Source organism: Pseudomyrmex gracilis, unplaced genomic scaffold (assembly GCF_002006095.1).
Source record: "Pseudomyrmex gracilis isolate BER0280 unplaced genomic scaffold, ASM200609v1 scaffold_106, whole genome shotgun sequence".
NCBI classification, from domain to species: Eukaryota; Metazoa; Arthropoda; class Insecta; order Hymenoptera; family Formicidae; genus Pseudomyrmex; species Pseudomyrmex gracilis.
Genome location: NW_018020690.1, coordinates 155,816 through 183,780, shown reverse-complemented (window position 1 = coordinate 183,780; position 27,965 = coordinate 155,816). Strand labels below are relative to the sequence as shown.

Here is a 27,965-nt window from a genome sequence, read left to right as displayed (position 1 = left end):
TGTTCGCCTTCGTTACGTGCCAGGCCAGGGGGACGTGCGGTCAGTGCTGCACGAAACTTTCGACGGCGCTCCGTCCGACCGAGCGACCGAATAAGACAGAAGGAGCGACGAAACAACACACACGCATCCGTGCGATCGATCCTAACTGCGAACACTCCGGTTTTTCGGTTATATTCCAGGTGTGCCGTCGGTCGGATCGCCGTCGCCGTTTAACAACGTCGTCGATTCATAACCTCAAACACGTGCTTCTTCTTCGTCGTCGTCGTCGTCGTCGCCGTCGCGGAAAAGGAATGAATCGCGCGTGGCGAATTCAGTGAATAATAAATATTATCAGTGAGAGATTGCGACGCCTCCTCGGCGACGGGACGTCGCGCGAGTGCGTCGCGCGAGGTGCACACGAAACAGTAGCGGGAAAGAAGAAGAGGAGGAATCGAACCGGAGTTCGCCAGGTGTGCGACTCCCACGGGAACGATGACTGGTGCGAGAACGACGGGAAGCACAGGAGGAGGAGGAGGAGGAGGAGGAGGAGGAGGAGGAGAAGGATCGGCAGCAACAGCAACAGCAGCAGCAGTAGCAGGTAGCTCGAATATCCTGGTTGCCCTGTACGTGACGACCGCCGGTCTCCAGGGTAATGCCCTGGGTTCCGACGAGGAGGAGATCACGCTGCTCGTCTACGTGCTCATCGACGTGCCGCAGAATAAGGTAACGTAAACGCGAAAAGAGAAAGAAGAGGAGAGAAAGAGAGAGGCGCGCGCGCGCGCGCGAGAGAGGAGACGGAAGTGGTTCGCCACGGACGAGTTGATTCACGGTTGATCCCGAGATTCAGGCTCCTCACGTTGCGCATATCGCGATTGCTGAACGATTACACGAACGATTGCTCGAATCCCAAAGCAAATTTGCAGTCAAATTGCAATAAGAACGTTCGTCGATCGTTTCGGAATTCGAGCGATCACAGATTGATAGAGCGAATTTGTTGTAAAAATGATAGAGATTTTAAAACACGTGAACGATATTTTAAAGCACGTGGTCTGTTTATGATTTGTGTTTGCACTTTTTTAAAATCCTCAGACAGCATGTCTGACAGACTTTTACGGTCATAAATTTTATCCGAAGTCCTTACAAAGGACTGCAGCTATGAAGGACGGAGAATAAGAAAAGCCTTTTTCTCTCGGAACAAAGAAGAAGAAGTATAACAAAAACTTAGGAACCGGATGCAAGGTTTTCAAAACGCAGTGGAATTTTTTGTTGGAGATAAAAAATTTAATTAGAACGCACGTTCTCGATCTTTTTTTTACATATCTATGAACGACTCATTTGCTTCTATAATGATGATTCTCTATCAGTAACAAACTTTTTTTTTTTTTTTTAAGTCACATATCGCGCCGCGTTAGTGAAGTTAAGTCGCGCTGCGGGACTGCGTTCAGTTATGTAAATTTTCGTTTCTTAACCTGTTTATGTGAGGAATTACAATTTCAAAGAAGAACCTCGCGTTATTTTCGAGGTCGCTAACGCAAAACTCATTCATCTTGAATTGTTGATTTCGACCAGTTTTCGCGATTCGTTTGTTCATTTCTTCTCGAAGTCGCGCACATCGTTTGCATCTGTAAAGCCGTAAATGGAGAAATTATCTCTTAGAATTAACAGTCGACTTCTATTCAAATTGTCGACGTTGAAAGATTTTTGTATCTCTCGAAAGTCAATATCATACATTTTCTATCTGTCTTTAACCGCTCGATTTACTCATCGTTGTTTACATCGATGTTTCATTCAGCGCGCTTTTGAAAGAAAAGAACGGGGGAAAAAAAATCGATACAAAACTAAAGAAAATAAATTGCAAGGTCGGTCCCGTATCGCGATGGAAGATCGCGAAACGCGTTCGTGTCGCGTTTAAGTGTCGTGATTAGCGAGTTTTTCAAAACTTTGCACTCCGTCCTCGCGCCGTCGACGTGTCGTCTCGAGATGTAAACAAAAAAGAGCCCGACGAGATCGACGGGCAGATTGCCGCGTCGTGATTATCACCGCGTATCGCACCTGCAACAGACAAAAAAGCGACCGTAAATTATCGAGAGATTTTCATTTTATGTGCGTGTGCGTGTGTGTGTGCATGCGCGCGCGCATTTTTTTCTTTTGCGAAAAACGCAAAACAAAAAATAAATTAATTCGAGACAAACACTTGATTTGAAAACATCTCGATAACTCACTGTTATTTTGAATTTTACGACGCACAGCGTAAAAAAATGCAAATAAATTGACTTCAGTGAAAGAATAATGTGAGCGTCGTGATTTATTAATTTTATAAATTACCAGATCTGTGACGTAAAAAGTCTTTCCGACATTTTGTTTTTCTGCTCCATGTGATATCTTAAGGCTGCGATTATGAAACGAATCTTCCGTCTTGTGCGCGTTTGCGCACGTGAAAGTTTCAAATACATTGCTTGCCATTTTTTTTCAAGCTGCATCGCGGCTTAGTATCTTTTTTTTTTTTTGTTTTAATTAACTCTTCTCGTTTCAAACAAAAATATAAGTTTACCGTGAAACCGATGCGTAACACATTTTTAAATACTGTTGTTTTGTAAACATTGTTAAATTCTGTTAACTTCTCAGGCTTGTAAACACTTTTTTTTCGCAAAGTTTTGACTGAATTTAAATCGAGTTTTCGTATTCTTCGTCTTTTTCTCCAAAAATAATCAATATAATTCGTGCATGTTTTATGTGTTACTTCGCACGTGCCTCGACAAAAGATTACGGTCTCGCGATTGAAGTTGTTTCCGATAACTATTGTGTGTTGCGCGTTTAAATGTTAAACGTTGTGACACTTAAGCGAGATAGTGTCAATGAGCTTTTAAGCTGATTCTTTTTTTTTTTTTTTTTTTGACAAAGCAATTTTGTCGTTAACGTAAGTTCGCGTTTTTTTAGTTGCAAGATTGTATACAGCTAAGCTTATTAAACTCACTAAAATCGCTAATTTCTAATAAAAAGTATATCATAAACACACGCAATTCAAATCTGATTTTGATATGTACGTGCGTTACTTTAAACATCACCGATCTCTCTCGAAAAATGCAAAATTTTAAACGCACGTACAATGATTACATAAAAAAAATTAATGGTCGCAAGTTGCGTAATTGAGGCAGATTTTTATGTTTACGTGCGATCGCGTCATTCGAATGAACACCCGTCATCCGAGCGACCTGTCAAATTGAAGAAATTTCTCGTTGCGACTTCGCGTTACGCAAATTGCGAATCTCGCGGAAGCCAATCTTGTTTGAGACGCTTGCGCGGTGCGTGTCGTTGGCTGCCATTGTTTCTCGAATTACCCGGCGGGGGCGGAGCATCGCGCCCTCGAAAGGTCGTCCATTACCTCCAACCTTGTGCCGGCGCGATCACCGGGTTATTCGCTCGGTGCCCGTTCGGTTTTACAATATTTTTTTTTTTCTCTACTCTTCTTCGTCTTTTACTTTTCTCAGTGCGCGAATCGATTGCTCGATCTCGATTTCTCTCGTTCGCGATTGCCAAATTGGCGACTTGGGAAACGATTTACCGCTCCGTATGAATTTTGCCTCGGAAAGGCGGTACGAGCTAAAAAAGATATAGATTAATTATAATCATATTCTTAATGTTAATTAATTCTGTTTTTATGTAACAGATTGCAAGATGTTTTGCAAATTGTAAAATTTAAATTTGTGTAAGTTCGAATTTTATATTCAGTCACGACATTCGCGCACGAAATTTCAATCGAATGTTCACTTTGTTTTTTTTTTTTTTTCCGTGACTCGATCTTGCGCAAAAGCGCGCGGTTGCGACATTTCTCCCTTTCGTGTGATTAAGACATCTTCCACGTTCCGTGCAATTTCTCGCCACGACGTTTTTTTTTTCGTCGTTGTAATCTAGCAACGTGATGTAAAAAATAGAACGTTTATGGTAGAGTACGAAGAGTGAAAAATTAGTAAGTCTAATATACAGTGTGTTTTGCATCAATGTTACATCATTGCGACATCAAATCATCTATCTCTCCTTTTCTCTCTCTCTCTCTTACTCGTTTTAAATTCCATTTCTATGTGATACGCGTATCTAATCAGTAATATTCTCAGCGTAAATAAATCAAGTGGAATATAAATATGTACAAAAATTATCGAAAGTTTTTTAATACGCATTTTAATTTCCAACCGATAATACGTTCGAACTTATTCAAACTTTTTTCAATTTTATGTTGAATATTTTAAGTTTTCTTTTCCTTTTTTTTTCAAACAACTAACTCACAAAATTATTCATTCAAATAACCGCGACGTTTTCGCACGCGACACCTCGCAGAGGACAATGATGTATGTTTTCGTGTCGTCTGGCATTGTCCGACGTCTCGCCGAGCATGACGTCACGTGACGTTTTCTTTGGGTTTTGAGAAATCTAGCGCGCGCGTCCCAGCGTATTGCGACAACAGGTGCACCACCAGTCTCATCTTTATTCCTTGTTGCGATTTGTGTCTTGCACGAGCGCGCCCGGGTTCCATCTGGCAGGTCGTTTTCTTTTTCCCGTCGAGTTGCATACCTGGCCAACTATAATCTCGAATAGGTTGCCCTCCTCAATCGGGGACAATGGCCGCGAACGTGCTCCTCTCGCGAGACGCGCTGTATAAAGAGAGAATCGAGCGATAAGTGGCATCATCGCTGCCGATGATACCGCGAGAGAGATACCGCAGATCGTGATATACGTAACGGTTTATCACGAAAATCGGTTACCCGAATTTTCCGAGATAATATCTCCCGCTCTTTTGTGTTTTCACGCAAGTTTTCAATTTTTTCGTAAATTTTAAAAAATTTTTAAACACTTTCTAAATTGCAACCATGATTGTGAAAAAGTAATTTAATATTTACTCTGAAAAATTGCTACGATACTTATTAAACAAATAGTTTTTTTTTAATAATCATTGTAACTGTTGTTCACTTACGAGCGATTGTGCGCGCGTGAACTAGAAAAGTTGGAGAAACTACTACTATTCTCTGAGAGATTTATTCGCTTCTTGTGTGCGCAGTTGACTTGAATTATCCGATGCCAAACATATACGCAATTTCAAGCGTCTCACGCGACGATTGTCAATCAGGTTTCTGCATGAAATTTCAATAAAACCTTAATTCTCTCTTATGAGGATGTGTTACAAAATTAAAGTAGTTTCAGATCTCTTTATACGAAGTTGTCTATTTTTCTAAATGGCGTGATTTTTTAAAATCGTTCGCAATAAAATGTGTCCACATAAGAAATGAGCTTCTAATAATTTTTGTATCTGGTTTCGAACTCTCTCTCTCCCTCTCTCTCTGTCTCTCTCTCTCTATCTCATTCCGCACACATAAGTTTATTTCTGAAACGCTTATCAGTCACTTTACGACTATATAGATATTATTTCCAGGTGTGTGTGTGTGTGTGTGTAACCGTAAAGAGTTTAATGTACAACGCCAATTTCATAACTCTTGCGGCAAGCTCGGTGTTCCGGCGCGGTAGATGCCTGACTTCTCCTAGGTGTATTGCGTTGGCGATCCCGCGTCGCAGATTTGCTGGAGCATTCTCTCGTGAGAAGCGAGAGGCCGTTGACTTGACGCTGCCGCGCAAGGCTGCGACTATCCCGAAGCCGCACGCCGCCGTCGTTTTGCCGTTCATGAACGGCAAAACGACGAACGTCCATTTACAAGTCAGAAACATTCCGCTCGTCATTTAACGCTTTTATTCGGAATAATAACGACATAACGACGCGCATATTTATCCTTCGCGCGAACTTTGCTCTTTCGCGACAAAAAAGTCTCTTTTGTGAACGCGAATCGAACGACTATCGTTTTTTTTCCTCGTTTAAATGAAACTTTGGACATCCGTCCGAGGACGTAAACGTCGCGCTTAACAAGCATCGCGCTTTAGCACGTATGCAAAAGTGGCACACACGCAGAGAGTCTCGATTTCTTTCAAACTGTGCAACGAGACGGAAGTGTACAAATATTTGACATGTTCGTTCTATTAGCAGAGGCTTTGATTTTTTTTTTTTTTTTTTTTTTTTTTTTTTGTGTATGCGAGCCACACGCTGATCTTTCCGTCGTCCAACAGATTCCTCGTGTGTGTCGCATCGCCCGGAGCTTTCTGTATCCAACATTCCGCGTACACGGTCTCGCGACCGCCCCATTCCGGTCCACCATCTTAACTCTTTTCTCTCTTCCCTCCTTTCGCGATCGTCTCTCCCACCCGGCCGTGTAGAGGCTTCCACTATGGTTGCTCCGGCTGCAAAGAGAGTCGAGATTGCGCCGAGCAACAAGCGCCAGGCTAGCGATGATTTGACACGCAATGAAATCTCGAAAATAAAAACGGAGCGAACTCCGGAAATGGAGAGAGAATCTCTTTCGTTCGGAAAAATCATTGCGTATTGCGGTTTCAGTTCGAGACTCATTTCTTACAAATAAATTTCCGTAGCGCAAAATTGACTCAACGAGAGAAATTGAAACAAACGCGCACAGCAATGGAAATGTGTGCGCTTTGTCATTTTTTTTTTTTTTTTTTTTTTTTTTTTTTTTGTACAGAACGTGGAGAAGAGCTCGTAACTCAAGTTGCATAACGCGTCGCGCACATACGCATCGTACGTGTCACATTTGCAATCTCATTTATCTTTTTGTTTCCTCCGCGCCTATCTTGTCGCACTCGCCAGGAAGACGTTCGTTCCACCTCCGGGACCTATGACCTCTCGTTTCCCACCGCGATTCTGCGTGACGCCGCGCTTGACCGACGCATTTGCAATGTGTATGAGAAACCCCGTCGCGCCACGTGTGACGCTTAAAATGTGCGTTCGCCCCGACCTTGCCGCGCATATACACGGCGGTTTTAGGCCATATATATATATATTGATTAAATAGCACACTGTCAAAAATAAAAAAAATAAAAAGGCATCACGCGCGCTTCCATTTTTTGCTATTTTGACTTCTCTCTCTCCCTTGTTTCTTTTCCTTTTTTTTCCTACTTTGTTTTCCTCGCACGTGTTCGAATATGGTAGCTGTGATCGTAGCGATCGCAACAGTGGGATACTATTTCGTGCGTTGGCCTTTTATCCTTCACACAGGCTCGGCTGTTTCACGCACGTACACCCGGAAGATACTCTCAGACAAGTGTTCACGTTCGCATTTCTCTTTGTTTTTCGAAAAAAAAAAAGAAAGAACGCATCAGTATAAATACCGCTAAGTTGCAAAACGTTTATTCATGGAGGACAGATTTTATTCTCAACTTTGGGATTGTTTTTGGAAAAACAAAAAAAAAATCAAAACCGTTTTCTTCATTCAAAACATCGGTTCGAAGTTCTCGTAATAAGAATGTGAATGACGTACAATGCGTGTCTGTACTGGCACGTATGTGACGGTTGAAAAAGAAAAAAAAGAAAACGCGCGACCGTCTTTCAACGAGTTCACACGCTCTTGAGTTGTCTTGATTTTCTTAAAAGACGAGACTTGAGTCTCACGTTCAACATTTTTCGGCTCTCTCTTAGATATATTTTTTCGTCCGATTCTCGCTTAAGAATTCCGAAGGACATCCGTGCGCGCGCGACCTTTTTTGTGCGCGATGCAGAAAGAGAAGAGCGAGAACGCCACGTTTTTATGGTTTATCGCCGGTTTCTAAGAAAATAACAGTTGAACTGTTTTTTTCGGTATAGATTATTCTTGTCGCGCGCGAAAGGATCTCTTCTCTTGCGACAACGACGAGACAGAGAGAGAGAGAGAGAGAAAGAAGGCCGTTCGAAAGAGCGATTTATATTTTTACGTAATGGCCGGAGAGATCCCTTCTTCTCGTTCTTCGCATTGCGCCACCGCGGCTTTTCATCGACACGCGGCATGATTCGAAGAGACGCCGATCCCGGTACGCGATGATGAATCGCCTCTAGGAGAACCTTGATCCGTTAACCCCGTGCGTCAAGGAACCTGCCTATTAAGTTTCTTTGCGAACGACGTCAAGCGTACTAGTGTGTGAAATATGTGACTATAACCAGTTTTTAATACATTGACATATCTCTCTCTCTCTCTCTCTCTCTCTCTCTCTCTCTCTCTCTCTCTCTTTCTCATATTCGATTTGTTGGTTATTAGTTATTTGTATTTCATATTATTTGTTGTTTTATAGGCATTAAGAGATAGACAATCGCACAAACACATAGTGAATACTCTAAAAGGATGAATTACGGAATAAAGTGATTATTTATTTATAAATATTTTTTATATTGTAATATTTGTATAAAAATAATTTACATATTGTTCTGTGTGTTTCGATGATAAAAAACAGTGTCTAATTTAAAGACGTTACACGATCGTCCTGTTTTAAATATATTACGCATATCCGCGTTCGCGGCGGTGCGTCAAACCGGGGCCGTCTAGTGACCTGACATTTTTATCATTCAATTATAATAAATTCGAGAGAAATCGAACTTTAACGATTCTTCAACGTGATTTATTCGTATTAATAAGCTCCACGTGTACGACTAAAACGGTGTAAGATTAATAATGTCAGTCGTGATTTTAAAAAATAAACAACACACTATTAGGGTTGACAAATTGTCGAAATGTGGTAGGGACTAGCTAATGCGTAACTTTTCAGAATACGTTTCCCAAAACTCAACTCGGAACGTTTCTTTTTTTTTTGAATTTTTTCTGTCAAAAGAAAGAGTGCGATCAGATCGGAGTGATTTTAAAATCCATGAATGCTTTGAGGTCAGAAATTTGAGTCAAGTCGGTTGGGGATAAGTTTAGGTCAAGTTGACAAACCATGTGTGTTTTAAAATACGCTGCACTGTTGTTATCTATTTCATTGTTGAAAATCTATAACGCAAAGATCTTTCAATATTTTCACAGAGGAATGTCTCTCAATCACACAGCTAGTTGAAATGTGAATACCACACGGAAAATTTTTACATAAGGAGAAAAACATACCTAGGAAATTATCATAAAGCGCGTGTCCCCTTTTCTGTGTCCCCTTTGAATATGCAACGCTGCGACTCAACGGAATTGCATCAGGCACATCGTCGCAGGCGCGTTAATAATGTTGCTAATCGTATTTATCAATACACAGGGAAGAATACGTTGGTCAAGTTCAAGGTTCAAAGCTCGTGATCTTGACTGCACACCACTGTCGTAAACTGTCTGGTTTTAATAAGGAAATCGCACTCGGTTTAAAGCTCCGACGCGTATGGTACAAGTGATAAATAACAATAAATAGCAAGAGAAAGAAAAATACGATAATAGTATAAGAGATAAAAAGTGTCCGAGAATAACACGTCTGTGTGTACATACACACATTTATGCATCAAAACTAAAGAACGACGTTCGATAAATATCCGATAGTTTTTGTCGCAATGAATACGCACGCGCACACACATGGTGTCTTATGAAAGTAAAGCAAACGCGCGCGTGTGCGCTCACAGCATTAAGATGCAAAAAAAAAAAAAAAAGTAAAAGAACCTGTTTGGAAGCTGACGAATGAAGCAATATGGATCCCGTGTAAAAATAACTTGTTTTCTATATCGCGATTAATAAACAACAATTGATTGATACTGTTTACACGATTATTGAAGTAAAAATGAGGTAAACTCAAGATAAAATTCTTCTTTCTTTCAATTTTACAGAAATAAAAAATATTCCGCTTGCAGAACATTAAAAACAAATTTATCTCTGATTTCGAGTCCGAAATCGCAATGTAATTTGTGAATTTTAATACCGTTTAAAATTCACAAAAACTTTCGCAGCACATTTCTCCGCGAGCAATCTTTTCGAGAAACGAACAATCGAAACCTTCTCGAAAGACGAAACGTTCGCCCGCATATTGCGCAATTTGCTCGCTTCGATAAGCGGAAGCGAAAAAGAAAACAAAAATCGTAACGTCGCCACTTTGTTCGCACGCGGGATACACGCCGTTTGATACGGGAAAATTAAGTCGCATCTTTGTTTTGCGCCCGGCAAATAATTGATACGTTACTTGCGCCGCATAGCAACAAGCTCGCCGTGTTTTTGCTTGCCTTCTCTCCTCACTCGTGGACTCGTTCTTGCAGGTGGTAGGCAGGCAGCAGTACATCGTGCGGCCGATGGTAATGGAGGAGAGTTGCACTCCTGGGACCGGCAGCGACAACCCGGCGATCGCCGGAAGCAGCGGGAACATTAACGAGGCAGCGTTAGCGCACGCTCCAACCTTGACCGAACGAACCCTTCGGGAATACGGGAGTCCTCTGCAGCAAGTTATTGAAAAGGTATATATTTGCCAAGCTTACAGGAAGAAAACAATTTTGCATGCACGCGTATATATAATTTTCTTTTAAACGCGAATTAACAAACAATTTACGTTTATTTTTTATTATTTAACTTTTTATATATTTAAAAGTCAGATCTGAATTTCTATCTTGAAAAGTGAAGTTCTGGAATATGAAAACATTTACTTTTGTAAAAAATTTAACATAACAGAGTTACTAAATTAAAAAAAAGATATATATTAAGTCTAAATAATTACGTTCAATATCACATGATGCAATTTATATTTCAAGTTCGAGATCTGGTGGGCTTCTATGTCTTCCGTAACGTCCGGTGCTAAACCAAGATTCGTGGTGGACGGTCAGGCCCCGCTGAGACAGTGCTTGCATCCAGAAGCCTGTAGAAAGAACATCGAGCTGCCGGAACACTATAATTACTTTCATGATCTTCGAAAGGAGTTCGTGGAGTGTTACTCGTCTCACGGAGAATTGTCTACACTCGGCGTCCAGGAGATGTTACAATGTATCCTTTTTATACATTTGTCATCGAGTTGTCAAAGCTTTGGTTTTATAAGACACATCAGTGCCACTTCGTTGTCCATCCCGATTTGTTACATATATACTAAGCGCCTTGACATTTAATTCAAAAATGTCAAGTCCATGAGAATTATCTGTAAGATATTTGTCGGCGTTGTTTGAGTTTTTCGAAAAACGCGACTCTTAATCAGGAAGTTGATTACTGTCGATATCTTCTTGCCGATGTCATCGTATCGATGACGATGTTCACTGCAGAGTGGTATCTCAGTCTTCCGGTCGGACTTATCTAATACCCTACAACACATTAACACTCGAGACTGGCTCGCGTTGTATGTTACCGTACGTGAATTTCTACGTCGGAAGATCATCGTGTCGCGTGGCCGTCAGGCGGCGCGGTAGAAGCACAAACGCGGGCAACTTCGACGACGTCGCATTATCCGAACGGGAGTCAGTAGTCCCCGCGGGTCGTACGAAGCGTGGGCGTGTGTGTATGTCGCTGCGCGGACTGCATCGGTCGCGCGATTCCATCGTAAGAAGATCCGATCGCGATCCCGTCGATAGATAATCGAGAAACGAAGGATCAAAAGTCAGAGAGAGAGAGAGCAGAAAAACGATCTGTAGCAGTCGCGTATTTTCGTACACACATACACACACAGTGGCAGAGAATCATCTTCTTGAGTTTTCTCATCAAGGCGTGTACCGTCGACTTAACGATGACTCGGAATTGAGATTGCTGGGCAGGTACGTGCGTGTTTCGATTTCTGTATCAGTTTTCGATTTGATCTGGAAAGCAGCAGTTGAAACATACGTAAGCGTTACGCTCGAGCAGTTACTCGAAAAAAAAAAAAAAAATGAAAAAAGTAAGATTTTCTTATCTCGAGAGAAGCGACACTCTTTGTGTGCTTCGATACGCTTTGATATTTTAATCCACGTTGAAATTCAATAAGAGAGTTCGTGTTTGTGATCAATCTCCCGTCAAGTTTCGGTTATTTATAAAAGTGACATCTATGACATTTATAAATTTGGTTACTTAAAAGATAATAACTCGATAAGAATACTTTGTGTACAGTTTTTTTTTTTTTTTTTTTTTTCGTTTCGTGCAGTTCGTTTGACGAATATCGAATATTTATTTCAAGATTCGTGTTCAAATAAGAACAAACAAGAAGTTTCGGTTTCCTCGTTTTGATTCGGTTTGACGTGTTTGCTCCGACGCGGTTTCGCGACGACGCGTCCCGCTGCTAAGCGATACGCCGCGAGCGTATTTTCGATTTGTAATGGAGATGCGAAGGGGGAGATCCTTTCCGTCGCGATGTCAGAAGAGTGTAGATGTCACATCCCCGCGAGAGAGACTTAGGAAGAGACTCTCTCTCGCGTTAAATAAATCCGATCTCGATCATCCGGCCAAAGCTGTATTATATCGGCGCATCTTTTGTTCGCGTCTCTCCCTGTTGTATATTCTATCTGGCGCTAATAAAACAAGACCACCTGCGCCGTCTGAGACACATGCATATCGATCGATTCATCACTCACTTGTTCGATGCGAGTCGCGTTGAGATTGGCCGGTCTGCGACTTCGGTTCTCCAACGTGTCACGTACTTTTGTATGTACGCAAACTCGTGTGTGCGTTGCGAAGAATTTTAAAATATACTTTAAAGCGGGAATTGTTTCTCGTCGTGTTATCTCTCCCGATGCAGATTTTTTTTTTTCGTTTTTAATGAAATCGAGTTTTGTTTCTTCTTTTGTGTTGCGTATTGAAGTAACGTTTTTTTTGTTTTTTTTTTTTTAGAAATGTTCTAAGAATGTGAGAGATGTCTCGAGCGCTGAAAAAAAGATCGAACTGTATCAAGTATATGTTATCTTCACATAGCTATTATTAACGCTAACCCCTTAACGAATTTATTGACATTACTATCTCGGTTCAAATTTCAAAAGTATCGGCCTTCGGTTCGTTTTCTTTCTTTCTCTTTTTTTTTTTTTTCGTATCGTTGATAAGGTCGTGAGTATTAAATATTCATTAATTGATCAAATTGTTGCTGTGATAATTTCCGTTTTGTAAAAATAAAGACTTTTATCTCTTCAATTGAGAGAGAGAGAGAGAAAAAAAGTAATTCGAACGTAATTCTCAGCTGTGATACGTAGAATTAATAACAGTTGCGTTTCTGATTTATTCGAGAGAGCAAGAGAAACTTCGACGACTCATTCGAGAGTTCGCATATTAATTACAATACACAAATTTGTGCAACGATAATGTTCAATTAACTTCGTCAAAACAATTGGAGTGAGAGAATGTCTTTTACTTCTTCATGGAATTTTTCATTCAAAGTTCTCTCGGATCGTTAAATCGCTCGGAGAAGACCTCAGAAAGGGAAGGAATAACCAGATGACTTGAGGAGAGAGTCTCGAGTTATAGTCGATGCCGTCTTATCAAGACGGTTTAAAGGTCAGCCCTCTGCTGCAAGATATCGGTAACGAACGAGCGAACGTCATGTAAATGTGTGTCATTACGCGCGCAATTTTTTTTTCTCTTCGATTTTCCTTCTTCCTCAGTACCGATTTTCCATCGGACGCCGATCCGCGTGATTCCGCTCTAACGTAACGCTCGCGCGACCCTACCTGGTCATTACAGAAACGCTCAGCTCATTTGGAATTACAGGGTACGCGACAGTGAATTCCGCGTTGTGTTTTAACATTGTTTATACCAAATCATGTGTATATATACAGTCTCTACTTCTCTTGCTCGCTCGAAGCTGAACTCTTCTCTCGGAATTGTGAGAGAATCCATGTTTTGTTTTCTGAAATAGATTTTTTTTTTTTTTTATTTTTAACAAACTATTTCACACACATACATACACACGTTATCGTTATATAAGGTCCGTGTAATCGCGCTAGGGTCATATTCCAAGTGGCATTGATGTCATTTGCAGTCAAAGAAAAACCGTACGAGAGCGAGATATTCAAGTACTCAATTATTCTTCATATTATCTCTTATCTATTTATAATAATTTTTTTTAGATTCCATACATGTATGTGTACATCTTTCCCCTCTCACGTTATCTCACGTTTGAACACAGGATGTTTCATGTATCTGTTTTTCTTAGAACGCTGCGATTATTCATAATGTCTTTTATTTATTTTTTTATTTTTTTCTTAATCATATTTTTCACATTTGTATTTGAAATGGCGCATAATGTGTCGCGCACGGTGGAAAGTGCGACGATATGAATACGCGTAAAGAAAATAGCAGGCGTAAAGTCTTGCGCGACTTCCGTTTCTGCTGGAAAAAAATCGAGTCAGCACTCAACTTCTCGTTAAAAAAAAATGCGAACGCGCGAATAATAAAAATTTGCGCGTTGTGATATCGTCAAAGTCGACTTTTTATCTCCTCCTTGACATTTAAAATCAGATTTCGGCATGCCGTCAGATCCTGACAACGACTTCCACGTCAAAGAGATAATGGACATGATCAACGTGATACAGCGAATGATTAAGGATGGTGAGTGAGATTGGGATAGAGTGGCCTCTTTTGGAAAATTACGAACTTGACGTTCGTCTGTTCTTTTAAATTTTTTGTAAAAAAAAAAAAAAAACAAGAGAAACAAAATTTTTAGATTTCGATCGGTGAAATTACGAAACGTTACGTTATATCTACACGCCATGTGAGAGTCGTCCAACTTATCGGTTTAGGAAGCGGATAAGAGTAAAACCTATTTCGATTTCAAAATATGTGGACACGGTCGCGCGCGTATCATCATCTTCTTTTTTTAACTTAACACTCGTGAGATAAGAACTTCGAGTTACAATGTGCGCGTCATGTTGCTCGAGATACATGTCTTGCCTCTGCTTGTGCGTTGCTCATTTCTCCAAAATACAATTGCGCGGCGTGTGTTTATGTCCGACAATTTACGGCCTTGGAAGGTTGCGATTGCGTGCGGCGATTAAGTCTTTGTTCTTCTTCTTCTTCGGGGGGAGATATTCACTTTTTTCTCGATTTGTGCTCATTTGTGCAAAACAAGCGCTTTCTGATTCTTGAAAAAAAAAAAATTGTCTTCCATTCTCGAGAAAACAAATGACGAATCTCGCATTCGGCACGTCAGGCTTTGGTGAGACATCGTAACAACAATTGATCGATCGCCGCGCTGTGCATTCTTTTCCTCTCTTTCTGCTACTTTTCCCAAGTTGTGTATTTCCACACAGACGCAAAACACGCGGGTCAAGCAACGTTCCAAGCAAAGCAGAGTATGTTACGGCTTTCTTATCACAGTGACACTCAACCTGCCAAGAGTTATATTATTGCCCAATAGCCGCGTGTGCGCTATCGCGTCATATGTACGCGCGACGTGCATAAAAAAAAAAAAAAAAAAAAATACTTTGCGCTTTTGACATCGCGTATCTTTCGATCTGCCGCATTGCCGATACGGACAGTAAGTAGTTTTACTTGTCAAAGTTTCTCGCATATATTTGCGAGAACATTTTTGGATAATTATCTTTTTTCTTTTTGTCACAAAAGACTGAAATAACACCGAAACATCATCGTCTCAGGACAGGATATTTCGGAATACTTTTGCAATGCGCGTTTCGATCATTAAAAAACAATTTAGAAAATTTCGTTTTTAATGGAATAATTTCGACGTGCGTTTTCTTGCGTGCGTTTTTGGTGTGTTTCGCTTGTGCTCGAAAAGAGCCACAGAAAACGAGCGAACAATTCAGCTTGGCGAGTATAAAGCAAGGGGACGATCGATTCCTGCATTCCTCAAAACGAAATTCACGAACGTTGGCGTGTTGAACGCGGGTACGCGTTTGTTTTTGTCGAGTCCGCGAATCGAATAATCCATTTCGTTGCAGGTAACGAGAAATCAGAGACAAGCTCGCGGATATGGTTACAGAGGAAATGAATAAGCACAAGTTTAGAAGAGGAAGAGAGGAAGAGAGACACGCTACTCGGAATCGCGGACTCTCTTGCTTGTTTGTCGAAACTTTTAAATTTTTCTAACCGAAAAACTTCAACTTTGTTTTTGCAAGTAGTAGTCTCGCGAGACACAATGGGGGAAAACTGTACGAATTTCATTTAATCGATTTCTGACAATTCCGAGATCGTTTCTTGAATTACGTGCTGTGAGGTACAAGAATTTTGAGAGAATTCAGTTCGTGTTGGAGATTTTTACGTTATTTGTTCGCACAATTTGTGATCTCTTACCTGTTCGTTGTGTTTCTTCGCCAAGTCTTCGAGCGAAATTAACCGCAAACTCGGATCTCGCAATATCATCACGTGGAAACGAAGCGAAGAAAGAAGACACGAGGGAAGTGTAGAAAGTGCAGTAGGCAATAAAAAGAGTAGCCCTCTGTGCTAACTTACTGCCGGTGGTTGTTCAACGTATATGAGATACCTGCGTGTTTACACGCGATGTTTCATATACAATCCACGTTTCCGCACGCACATGTACGTACACGTTTTTCCTTCACAGTTCTTTCCTTCTGATCAATAATTCGACGAAAACTACTACACAGAGATCAGAAAACAAAATCTTGTTTGAAAATTTTGTTTTTACATAGGTATACGCGTATACGCGTCGTCTTCGCTCAGTGAGGAAGATCGTTTATGGTGGTTTTCATTTCTTAGGAGGTTAAACCACATGAGTCGTTTCTTCGAAATTTTGTACATGTTTCACAGTTTAACGGATGTTTCTCTCTGCTATATTTTAAGTTTCGAACGCTGTTCGCAAACTGTTATACGTGTATGTACATGTAAATGTGATAAATATACGTGTGTATATTTTCAGGTCACGTCTTTCAAAATCCAGAAGTAGTAAACATTGTCTTAGAACCTGGCATTTGGTAAGTTTTGTTGTGAAGTTTTGTATCCTTTTTTTTTTTTTTTGACACCAACATTGAATGTCTGTAAATAATAAGACGTCTTTCAGCTCCAAGGATGAGGAGGTGGACAACGACTGTGTAGTGAGAGCACGTGGTCTTCCTTGGCAATCTTCAGACCAAGACATTGCAAAGTTTTTTCGCGGATTAAATGTGGCCAAGTAAGTATTCCTCTTGGGACTTTACCAAACAAAAAAACCCGATATATATATATTTACATAACTAACAGATATTCTGAAAGAAAAGTAATAAAATTTATCTTCTAACTATCTTTTTGGTATTTATGCACAAGCCACACGGATCTGTGTAAAGCAGGTAATTGAGACAGCTATGTGTTTCTATAATGCACACCTAGATGCACAAAACTCGATCTGTTCTAAGTTTCTCTTTACAATGATTGTAACAAGTGTAATTAAAAAAAAAAAAAAAACAAACAAACACCTTTCTATTTGCTTGCAGCTGTTGTACATAGTGATAAACATTTATTTTGAGTTGTGAATGTTGTATGAATGCTGTATGGATCTAACTGTGATCTTTGAGAATTTAAATCTCTTCTAGAGTGTTCTAATAATTTTTGATTTAATTGTCTCTTTATGAAGTTTTTCTCTAACGAACGTAATTTATATAGAATAGCCGAACTGATCGCAACAATGCGCCTAACATTGGTGTAATAACTTTTTTAGGGGTGGTGTAGCTCTTTGTTTAAGTCCTCTGGGAAGACGTAACGGCGAGGCGTTGGTACGGTTTATTAATAAAGAACATAGAGACATGGCGCTGAAGCGGCACAAACATCACATGGGTACACGTTACATAGAGGTTTACAAGGCCTCCGGCGAGGATTTTGTTGGTGTAGCTGGTGGTACGAGCGGGGAGGCGCACGCTTTTCTGTCACGCGGAGCTCAAGTCATCGTTAGAATGAGGGGCTTGCCGTATGATTGCGTTGCTAAACAAGTGGTACATAATTATTCAATGTCTTTTAAGATATACGCACGAAATCAAGCCTGTTAATTTTCAGTTCCCATTGTTTATCTTTCTGTGGTATACACTATCAGTAATTTTCCTGTAGCTAGAGTTTTTTCAATCCGGACAAAAGCCTTGCCAAGTGTTGGACGGCGAGGAAGGAGTGTTGTTTGTAAAGAAGCCTGATGGCAGAGCGACTGGCGATGCCTTTGTGTTGTTCGCGAAGGAAGAGGACGCCGAAAAAGCTCTGAGCAAACACAGAGATTGTATTGGCAGTCGATACATAGAACTGTTTCGAAGTACAACCGCGGAAGTGCAACAGGTAAGTAAATATTTATATACGTATGAGGGGAAGAAATGTGATTTTTTAAAAATGAATTTTTGTTACAAAGGTGCTAAATAGAGCGACCGATTCAAAACAAGTGATACTACCACCACCTCCTATTGCGCAACTTCCTCCGTTGCTGCCGCAACATATCATTACGTCCGGCACGCGTAAGGACTGTGTTCGACTTCGTGGTTTGCCTTATGAAGCGAATGTGGAACATATTTTAGAGTTCATGGGCGATCATTCCAAAAATATTGTCTACCAGGGTGTTCATATGGTTTATAATGCTCAAGTACATATCACATGCGTTATATGATTATCGCTATACGATTTAATTGCCCGCAGATTTATTCACGGGTTTCTTTCTCGTTTTGATTCCATCAGGGTCAACCGTCTGGCGAGGCTTTCATTCAAATGGACAGTGAGGCATCGGCATATGCATGTGCATCTCAGCGACATCACCGATATATGATCTTCGGCAAGAAGCAACGGTACATTGAAGTGTTCCAGTGCAGTGGCGATGACATGAATCTAGTATTGACAGGTGCGGTAACAGCGCCGTCGACCAAGGCACTCCTATCACCCGGTACGTTGACCACACAGACCCCCGCGACTTTGACACATCCGCCTGCACCGTCGCCGGTGCAGGTGCCGGTGCCGACTGCGCAACCGCCGCCGCCACCTCCGCCTCTGTGGGACATACACGCGCTGGTGCAAGCGCAGGCACAGGCAGCGCAAGCTGTCCAGGCACAGGCGCAGGCGGCCGCTCAAGCGCAGGCCGTCCAGGCGCAAGCCATCCGGAATCAGGACTTTTGGCTGATGGCTCTGGCGTCTAATCCGCCACCCACCTCGACCACTCCCGCTTCGCCCACCTCCGTGGCCGCCACGAGCAAGTCCCTTGCACTAACCGGCCATAATCCAATCGCTCAGATTCCCGCGTACGCGATGACGTCCCCGTCAGCCGCTGCAGCCGCTGTCGCAGCTGCGCTTCATGCGCCAGCCGTGACTCAGACAGCGGCGACAGCGCCGTTCATACTGTTCAATATGCCCCATCATCATCCCCGCATTCCTATCCTGCGAACGCCGACGCCGCACATGCTAGCGCCTATTATGCCCACTGCGCCGGCTTTGAATCCGGCCACGCTAGTAGGTTTGAAACGAACGTTCGATGCCGCTTTTGCGCCTGACGCGACGGCGAGCGGCGTCGCCGGGAAACGTCCGACCTGGCACACGCCAGCAGCGGCAGCGTTCCACGGTGTTCCAACGGCCCCAACCGCGACTCCAGGCTTGCCTTATCCTGCTCAGTTCTATCCGCAGATCTGATGCATCGTTGTATCACCTCGGTTCTTGTTTTATACATATATATATTTTTTTTTTCTCAATTTCCATGAGAAAGAACGTGAATAATCGTTTCTCATCTAGGTAGATCTTGCTCGGACGAGAGCAAGGTTTTGTTATCTTAGCGCGAAAGTTTATACATTTTCGTCATCATCGCGTTACGAGAATTATCGTGTTACACATTACCGTGTTGACAATACAATTTATCTTTTGATGAATTTTATGTACGTTCCTAGCATGTAAGTTACAGTTATTGTAATATTAGTCGTGGTACATATGACATTCCTTTTTTTTCACATAACAAACGAATTTTTAACGAAACGTTTTCGGCCAGATTATTGATTGACGTTTCGGACTGGTTTTTGTACAAATTCGAACGTTACTTACACAAGAGTACTTAAACTAATTCGCGAAAAAATTTACCTGTAGTTTTCATATAAAAAATTTATATAGTTCTGATGTATTTATAGGCGGCAAGACTAATTTCGATATAATCATGTGTATTTTGATAATAATATTTACATTTTCGTAAGAACGCGGAGTTTTACGCTCTGCGTGGTGATCTCCAAGAAGAAGAATCATGTACAGAAAAGGGAGATCGTGTACACACACACACACTCACACACACGCGCACACACACACACACTGTCTCGTTTTTCCACGCGAGTGCAAAATAAGTGCCTTAAAGCGCAAACGCAGCAAATAACTTTGCTTAGTCTTCTAAATTCTGGAATTCCATTCACTTCACGTGCACTCTTTTGAGTAATTCTTCAAAACTAGAAAAGAAGTTTTTGTGAGACATCTAAATATCGAAAGGCGGCAAAAAAGTCTCGCAATTTGAAAGAATCGTGCAAGTGTCGGTATCGCCAGAAACATTTGATTTATATATAAATATAATATAATATACACACACGCACAACACACACATATGTAAGGACGATTTATATATTTTGCTAGAAATATTTTTCACTAGTATTAAGTGTACAATATAGACATTCCATCCAATGTTATATATTCTAAAAAAACAATTATTCGAATGTATAGTAAAAATCTTTTATATATATATATATATACACACACACACACACACACACATATGGCATCTATTGTGAGCTTGTATGTTACAACATCTCTATGTATATATAAAATTCCTCAAATTTATATATATTATACGCACACGACGGTCTCGACAGTTCCATTTCGTCGCAGTTCTTCCTTACTACGAGGATTGTAACATGCAAGCTCCGAAAACTTAGACTGGAAAATTGTCACGCAAAATGATTTATTTTTATTTACACTTTTTTGGGGGAGAAACGTTCGCGCTCGCATATACAGACACACACATACACGCACACGCACACGTAGCGTCTATACTGCATCTTAGCAAACAATTATTGTCAATAATCTAACATCGCGTATACGAAAAAGTGATTCACCACTAATTCCTCGTATGTGTATATGTGTGTGTGTGTGTGTGTGTGTGACGGATATATAATATCTTTAGTAATATCAAGTATGTGTGCATTAATTGGATTGTTTGGTTTTTGGAGAGTCCGATGTAACGGGGGAAAACACATAACGAAAGAGAGTGGAATTATAAACGCCGTCTCTGTACTCTCGCACTCGCGGCTTGTGATTTAACTTGTGGTGTCGGCGGTGTTTTTATTATTATTATTATTATTATTATTATTATTATCATCACTCTCTTCTCTCAAAGCTGGCTCACGGCCTATAATACCTTTTGTGATAGTTCGTAGTTGGTTGAGATCAAGTGAGACACACACGGCTGATAAATAAATTACGGTGTATTATTATTATTACCGTCGAATCGAGCATCGGCTTCACCGGGAGAGACGAGAACATCTTGCCCCTTTTCTCGCTTCGAAGATACTGCCGTGACGAGCTTCCATTATTTTTTTGTTTCTTTTTTTATCGCGAAGAGGCACAGAAAAAATTCCGTAATCTCACGTACAAACTTCTCGTGAAGTCAATCTCGATTCCGTCGCGCCGAGTGCTGTATTTTTTTTTTCTTTCTTGATTATGGTTTTCTCTCTTGCCACGTTTTTTTACATCGTTAGCATAATGGGACAAACACCACGCGCGAAGCGACTTTCACCGTTCCGCGATCTAATATCCGCTCTCTACGAAACGGATTTCTGGTGTTGCGCATGCCGTGCGGGTTTTGCGGAGAGAGAACAAGAAAAAATAAACATACAAATATTTGTGTCCGTTTATTACTTCCGCGAGCTACAATTGCGTAAACGGGTTTGATATTTTTATTTTTTTATTTTTTTATTGTTCGTTTTCTTCGTACGTTATCACAGAGTACGTCAGTACGTACGCGTTACACACAACCGCGGGAAGAATGTCGCCTCGTTTCCGAAACGCTGCTTTCTTTCAAAAAAAAAACACGCCGTCATCTCGCGCAAAACAAATTTTCCCGTGTTTTTGTTTCTCTCAACGCGCGACTTTTATAAAAATTGTGGCCGGGTAGAGAGTGTCTCGCTTCAATCTTCTATTTTGTCACGTAGCAGCTACAACAAAAGTACCTGTCGTGTGTTGGACACTCCGCAATCCGGTTCTTGGTATATTAATTAATTAATACAACGTAATTGCTCGAGAAGGTTACATGAAGACAAGGGTCGTTCGAAAGACAAAAAAAAAAAAAAAAAAAAAAAAAAGAACACTGAGCACAATTTACATGGTAAAATAATCGTCCTCTTTTCTTCAGGAGGTAACGCGAAATGATCGTGAGAACACGATGAACATTTTCTATTTCGGTGTGTAATCGAAATATATATATATACATATTTATATATATATGTATATTTAACAGCGACAAGTTGTGTCGATCATTTTGAGTAGCGTCCTGAAAATCGAGAGACTGGGACGTGCATTTCTGACATCCTTCAATCGGGAACAATCACTTTTTTTTTTTTTTATCTCCCGATTCGGCTTTAACATAGTGATACCAATACGATTGATTATAGGGTCAGCGACAGCGAAACGATGCGAAATGGACGGAGTGCAGCATCAACACGTTCGATTATTATATATTACGATATATAAAAATATATCACATAGAGAAACACGTTGTGTATATATATATATTCGTGAAATATCGCTTGCACACGTGTTTCGAAAAGGATTCCTCGTGCACAACGACGTCACTTTCGCACCGTTTCCACTTGGGGGTGCATCCTCTCGAAGTGTCTAGTGAGTATGTGTATGTCGTGAGCGTGAGAATGTCCTGCGCGTGGAGAAAAAGAAAAAAGAACCAACGCGAGAATTCTGAAATTTGTCACATCGCTCCATTTCTTCATTCTCACGGTTGCATGTGTCTTGTATTTTTTTTTTTTCCTCAAAATATATAATCCTTCGATTTTCTACAAATGAACGTTCTTCATTCGCGGGACATTCGACACACGCACACGGTGTTACACGTGTTACTCATGCATATGCACACTCTCACACACATACAGACGCACACACATGCGCGCGCGCGCGACACACACAAAATAACGGTGTAATCTCTCTCTGTTTTTTTTTTTTTTTTACTTCCTATATAAACTCTCTGTATATCAACGATTTTTATATCGACGGTGAGAACGATCATGTTTAATAAATGTGCCTTGTGGACATTATATATCTTTTAGCTTGCCGGGTTGGTGGACTCTTACCCTGATATTATATTTACCTCGCGCGGTGGTTGCACTTTTTGTGTTGCGTCCGTTCCGCGTTTCCCGCATTCTAACGCGTGTATACTTACGTCAAAATTGCGGAAACAAACATTTTTCGCGCGCCGATTTCTCGCTTTGCTAGCGGACGAAGAAAAACAAAAAATCATCAAAGCGAAGATTGCAACCACCGTGTGTTTTGTTACGTTCTATACATTTTTTTCATTGGGCTCACAGGTATCTTTGGTATCTACAGATCAAGTTGGAGATTTGTGTCGTAACTTTTAGTTCTCTTTCTCTCGCTCATTCTCTTTGTTGTTTTGTTGTTCTGTCTCTCTGCGTAAAAATGGTATCTCTCTCTCTCTCTCTCTCTCTCTCTCCTTCTCTCCTTCTCTCCTTCTCTGTTCGTATCTTTGACATATTTTACACGTGAATCTTCTTCCCTCACATCTTTCCCAATCGGAAGACCGATTGACTCACAAGTCACCTACCTTCTTTCCTACTGTTTTATGTCCGTGTTATGTTTTTTCTTCTAAAACGCTGAATTTTCGATTTGTCGAAAATCGAATTACACGCTAACGGAAGTTACCCTCAATGTGGCCTCAGTGTATCTTTTAATTTAAGCCGTCGCTTCTTGCTATGCCGATATATCATCTCAGCGGCCTGTTTAATTAGAGATTAATTGTAGTCTTAGCGAATCTCTCTCGCACCCTGTTCCTCCTATCGTATCATGTACGTTTCTTTTCCTGTATTCCCCTGCAAACAGCCCGATGCGTATGTATCTGTTTTTGATGCAAAACGTACGGTCTTGGTAATTTGTGTCGCATTTCCGCTCAAGATGCTCACTGATACATATCGTTGTTGGGATACGTTCTTGTGCCGATTTGGATTTGCACTGGACTTTACGTTGCGTGAAAAATTTGCGCAAATGTGATTAACGAAGGTTCAACGCATATGCAAACCACGCGGCACGGAACGTCGCGTTTATAATATATGCGCAATTAAAGTAATTGATTTTAATTGGATTTTAAATTTTGAACTCGCGCGGGACACAAGATGTAAAGTCAAATAAAGCAGAAAAAAAGTTCAGAAAAGAAAATTGATACGTAAAAAGACCGTACTTTTTGTTTGACAAGACGTCGCACGCAAACAGGCTTTTCCGCTGGGAGAGAGAAAAAAACGAGAGAGGGAGAGAGAGAAAGAGAGAGAGAGAGAGAGAAAAGGGGAGAAAGAAATGAGTGGAAGAGAAAAAGAAAGAAAAAAAAAAGTAGAAAGGGGGAGAGAGAATGAGAGTGAGAATCTGCGTGTATCTGGTGATTTGGCAGAAAAGGGGGCGAGATCGCAAGTTGGTGCTGCATTACATATACAAAACAAAAAAAAAAAAAAAAAATACGTATATCGTGTTATACAAAATCTGGTGCAGTGTCGATTGCTGTTATGGTAGCGGGACCTACAAATACTAACTTCTGTGCTTACAGGTAGGACAAGTCCAATCATTTATTCCTTTTGGTCTGAACTGTCTCTTGCACGCTCTGGGCAGAGCAAGCGCGCGTGCCAAGAGATTCTTTTTTTTTTTTTTTTATCCATATACATTAAAGCGGTGTTTGTTGAAAGTTTCAGATTTGGATTTCGTTTGTGTCGCGACGCGAGGGCGAGCTTTGAAATAACACGTCGCAAATCGTCGGCGTTACCGCTTAGACCGTGCAAGAGCAGCCTGAATTATAAAGTGAAATCGTGCAGCGCGCAAACTCTAGAGAGAGAATCCGAGTAGTAGTTTCGTTATGAGAGAGAGACGAAAAGTCGTTAGTTCACTTCCAATAGTGCGAACAACACGCTGCGCAGACTTACATGCCTGTGAAGACTATTATTGTATTTTATACTGGCGCATTATTTTTTTTACTTGGTAAACTAAAAACGAGAAAAACGCTTTGTGTGCTTCTTAGAAAAACCTCTGTACGGATGGACCTCTGCACGATGTCACTCGTCGTAATTGTGGAGTGGTTACATAGTGGGCACTCTTTTTTTTTTTTTTACGTTTGTACATAATACATAATGGATAATCGTGGGCACTACGAGTCTCTTTTGTTTTTTTTCTGTGTCGACGGTATTATATACTCTGAGATCTCAGTTGAGCGCGAGAAATTTCGAAATACATTTTATATACATTTTTCGCATAATGTGTAATTGGCCCGCGAGTCGCGAATAAAAGATGTCACAGAGCGAACCGCAACGAGTCTGTGCTATTTTTTTTTATTTTTTTTTTTTTATTTTTTTTTTCTGTAATTTTGCACGCGCGTTGACCGTCTGATTCATCGACCGAACGGCGAATCATCGAACGTTGAATGTTGATCTGTTTCTTTCTTCTGTAGGAGGCACGATGTTGCCACCGCCGCCAGTGGCGATATTCCCGCCTGCGGCCGCGATGCTACCCCGCGGCCCACCGCAATTTGCGACACCGTATCCGCCGCCGATCTTTTACTGGCCTTACCCGTCGCCGCCGGTCAGCCCGACCAATTATTACACTCCCGCGAGTGTCGGCGGCATCGCGCCGATTCCTCAGCAAGCGGCTTTGGTAAGTGCCAACACCATGATGTGCATTCACGAGGACATTCTTTGTAGAGACACTTCTTGTCAGTTTTGTTTCCTTGTTTACAGCTGGCGCCGGCTGAGTGTCTGCAATTAGCGCCCGGACCAACAACTGCGTCCACTCCCACAGGTCCTGACGCGCGTATCGAGGCGTATCTACCGCGAGTGGAGCTAGAGAAGCGAATGGCCGCGTTGCCTCCACCTCAGACCGAGTGCAATCCTCCGTTCGTCGAGGTTTTCATGGTTTGAACCTCCTCACCTAGGACTCTATTGCCGATCCTTATCCTGGTTCCTTGCTTCGTGCTCGAGTCGGTGAACTGATCCAAGAACGCACAATTTGCGCGTGTTTTGCTTCACGCGAAAAAGAAATAGCTACTTGAGAGATACTTACGCGAATCCCGAGAAGACCTCCTCGTCGACGACGAGGTTTTTCGAGCGATTTTTCTAGTGAAAGACGGTTGTACACTCTAGTGAGACACACACAAGTGTACACGTGTACGCACATGATGCGTACCCACGTGCTATTTTGCAGAGAGTGCAAAACAAAGGTGCGATTTTTCCACCATGCGCATTTTTCCGAAGGTGACTTCATTCCTTCGCAAATCTTCGGCGCGCCGTTTCCCGCGAGAGAGCCTTCGGTGCGTTTTCTTTCTAGTCTAGAGATAGAGGAGCCGTTGTGTGTTATGGCGTTGCACGCGTCGGCATCGTTTCTTTCTCGTTCGTTTTTTGTTCCGATTTTGCTCCGAGAAATGAGACGGAATATTTATCGCCCGCTTTGTCTCTTCTTTCTTTTTTTAAACCATCAATTTTTTTTTTTTAATTTTCTTATTACACACGTCATCTATTTTTCCCGTTGTAAGAACGGCGCCGAGCCGCGATTCTTCAATTTCCCGCGCATTTGAAAAAAAAAAAAAACATTCGAGTAACCACACCAGTTCGAACGTTCCGTGTTATTGTGTTTGTTGTACATGTCATTGTGAAATTTGATGATTGTAAATAGTAATTGTTTGTCGAAAACGATTACGTCGTGCAATACTTGAAGACGTAGTCAGTGTGTGTGTGTGCAATTTTTGCAAAGAATCATTCGCAAATGTGCGTGCAATTTACGCAAATATATAAAACGAACAATTTTTCTACGGGCTTCATTAGAGGTTTCCTCTTTCAAAGTTTACGTTTGACTTGTTTTTACAAATATTACCTATAATTTAGTATAATTAAAGTTTTAAGATGTGTGAAAAAAAGTAATATATAAATATTTATATTTTTTATTTGTTTATTTGTTTCTTCTTGTTTAAACGTGAAATTAAGTTAAAATTTGCCGTACAATTTTCTATATATATAATTTGTTTTTCGAAATGTCCGTTTTTTCGGTGTATGTTATTAATATTTTTCAACGTACGCGCACGCGTTGTCGAACAGCAACGGAGGGGCGCTTGTTTATCTCACGTTAGAACAGCAAATATTACAAAAGTCTTCCGTTAGGGTCTTCTTTGCTCCGTGAAAATTTTTCACTTGTTTCGTTTGTTATTCCACGTTTATCGTCGACTTAGAGAGAGAGAGTTGATATAAGGTACGATCGATATATGTTAATCACAGCACGTGTTAGCGTACAGTGACTCTTTTACGATATATATATATATATAGATATATATATATATTTTTTAGAACATAGTAGTTTATATAGATGTAAGTAAATATATCGTACGAAGCAGTGTTGTAAGTTAAAAAAAAAAAAAATATGTGGCTGCGATAATCAGCCGTTGTATAGCTCAATTACACGATAATTTCACGAGTCCAAGCCCCGAGGATTGATTCGCCGGATAAGAACGCGGAAACTTTCTCCGTATTACTTTCCACACCTTATTTTCTTAAGCACATATTTACATAATAGTGTACAAATGACAAATTGCTTCGCTGACATCGAGACGTCAATTTTAATTCTCAAAACGTATTGTCTTGTGCCAAAGACGATATCCAAAAACTCAAAATTCGAAATGTCAGATTTCGTGTCAGGTCGTACGAACGGAAGCGAAGCGAACGCGCTTCATAGACGCAATTGATCGAGCGATTACAAATCAGAATTACGCGCGCAAGAAACATCTTGGTTCCGCATTCGCTCGGCTTCGTTCTCGTTACGATCCGATTCTGTCTCGCTCAAACAACAACAACAACAACAACAACAACGAAGGCGAACGATCACGCATTTGTAAGAACGTATCGACTCGCTCAGCGCGTGAGTTCCTGCTCCCTTCTCATTCCCCTTTCAGTCCTCTTCTGTGCGACAGTTTTTCTCTCTTTGCGACGTGTGCGCTTCTTCGATGTTTCAAAATTTTTTTTTGTTTTTTTTTTTTTGACAAGCGCGATATAGGCGCGACGTTCGCGGCTCCGTTCGGCAACGAAAACGCGCAACGTGTACGATGTGAAAACCCTT

General features: G+C 41.1%; 1 protein-coding gene across 3 annotated transcripts; it reads left to right on the top strand.

Moving 5' to 3' along the window:
• The first annotated feature begins 8 nt into the window (after window positions 1-8).
• LOC109856055 (RNA-binding protein fusilli) lies at window positions 9-27,936 on the top strand. 3 transcript variants are annotated; one of them, XM_020430901.1, is made up of 12 exons: window positions 11-702; window positions 10,049-10,243; window positions 10,535-10,763; window positions 14,181-14,270; window positions 16,555-16,609; window positions 16,696-16,806; window positions 17,329-17,599; window positions 17,712-17,927; window positions 17,998-18,225; window positions 18,318-18,519; window positions 25,318-25,520; window positions 25,604-27,936. In XM_020430901.1, the coding sequence occupies exons 1-12, from the start codon at window positions 472-474 to the stop codon at window positions 25,781-25,783; spliced, it is 2,211 nt and encodes a 736-aa protein (XP_020286490.1). In that variant the 5' UTR covers window positions 11-471; the 3' UTR covers window positions 25,784-27,936. The 3 variants fall into 3 exon arrangements, with proteins under 3 accessions (XP_020286489.1, XP_020286490.1, XP_020286491.1); XM_020430902.1 differs by having other exon boundaries at window positions 25,584-25,730; XM_020430900.1 differs by lacking the exons at window positions 25,318-25,520; window positions 25,604-27,936 and having other exon boundaries at window positions 9-702; window positions 18,318-23,095.
• The last annotated feature ends 29 nt before the right edge of the window (window positions 27,937-27,965 follow it).

Excerpts from the sequence above, each read along its gene's own strand:
- LOC109856055 (XM_020430900.1), top strand. The coding sequence starts at position 472 with ATGACTGGTGCGAGAACGACGGGAAGCACAGGAGGAGGAGGAGGAGGA. Across the intron at positions 703-10,048 it reads TCGACGTGCCGCAGAATAAG|GTGGTAGGCAGGCAGCAGTA; the intron begins GTAACGTAAACG and ends TCGTTCTTGCAG. Across the intron at positions 10,244-10,534 it reads TGCAGCAAGTTATTGAAAAG|TTCGAGATCTGGTGGGCTTC; the intron begins GTATATATTTGC and ends TTATATTTCAAG.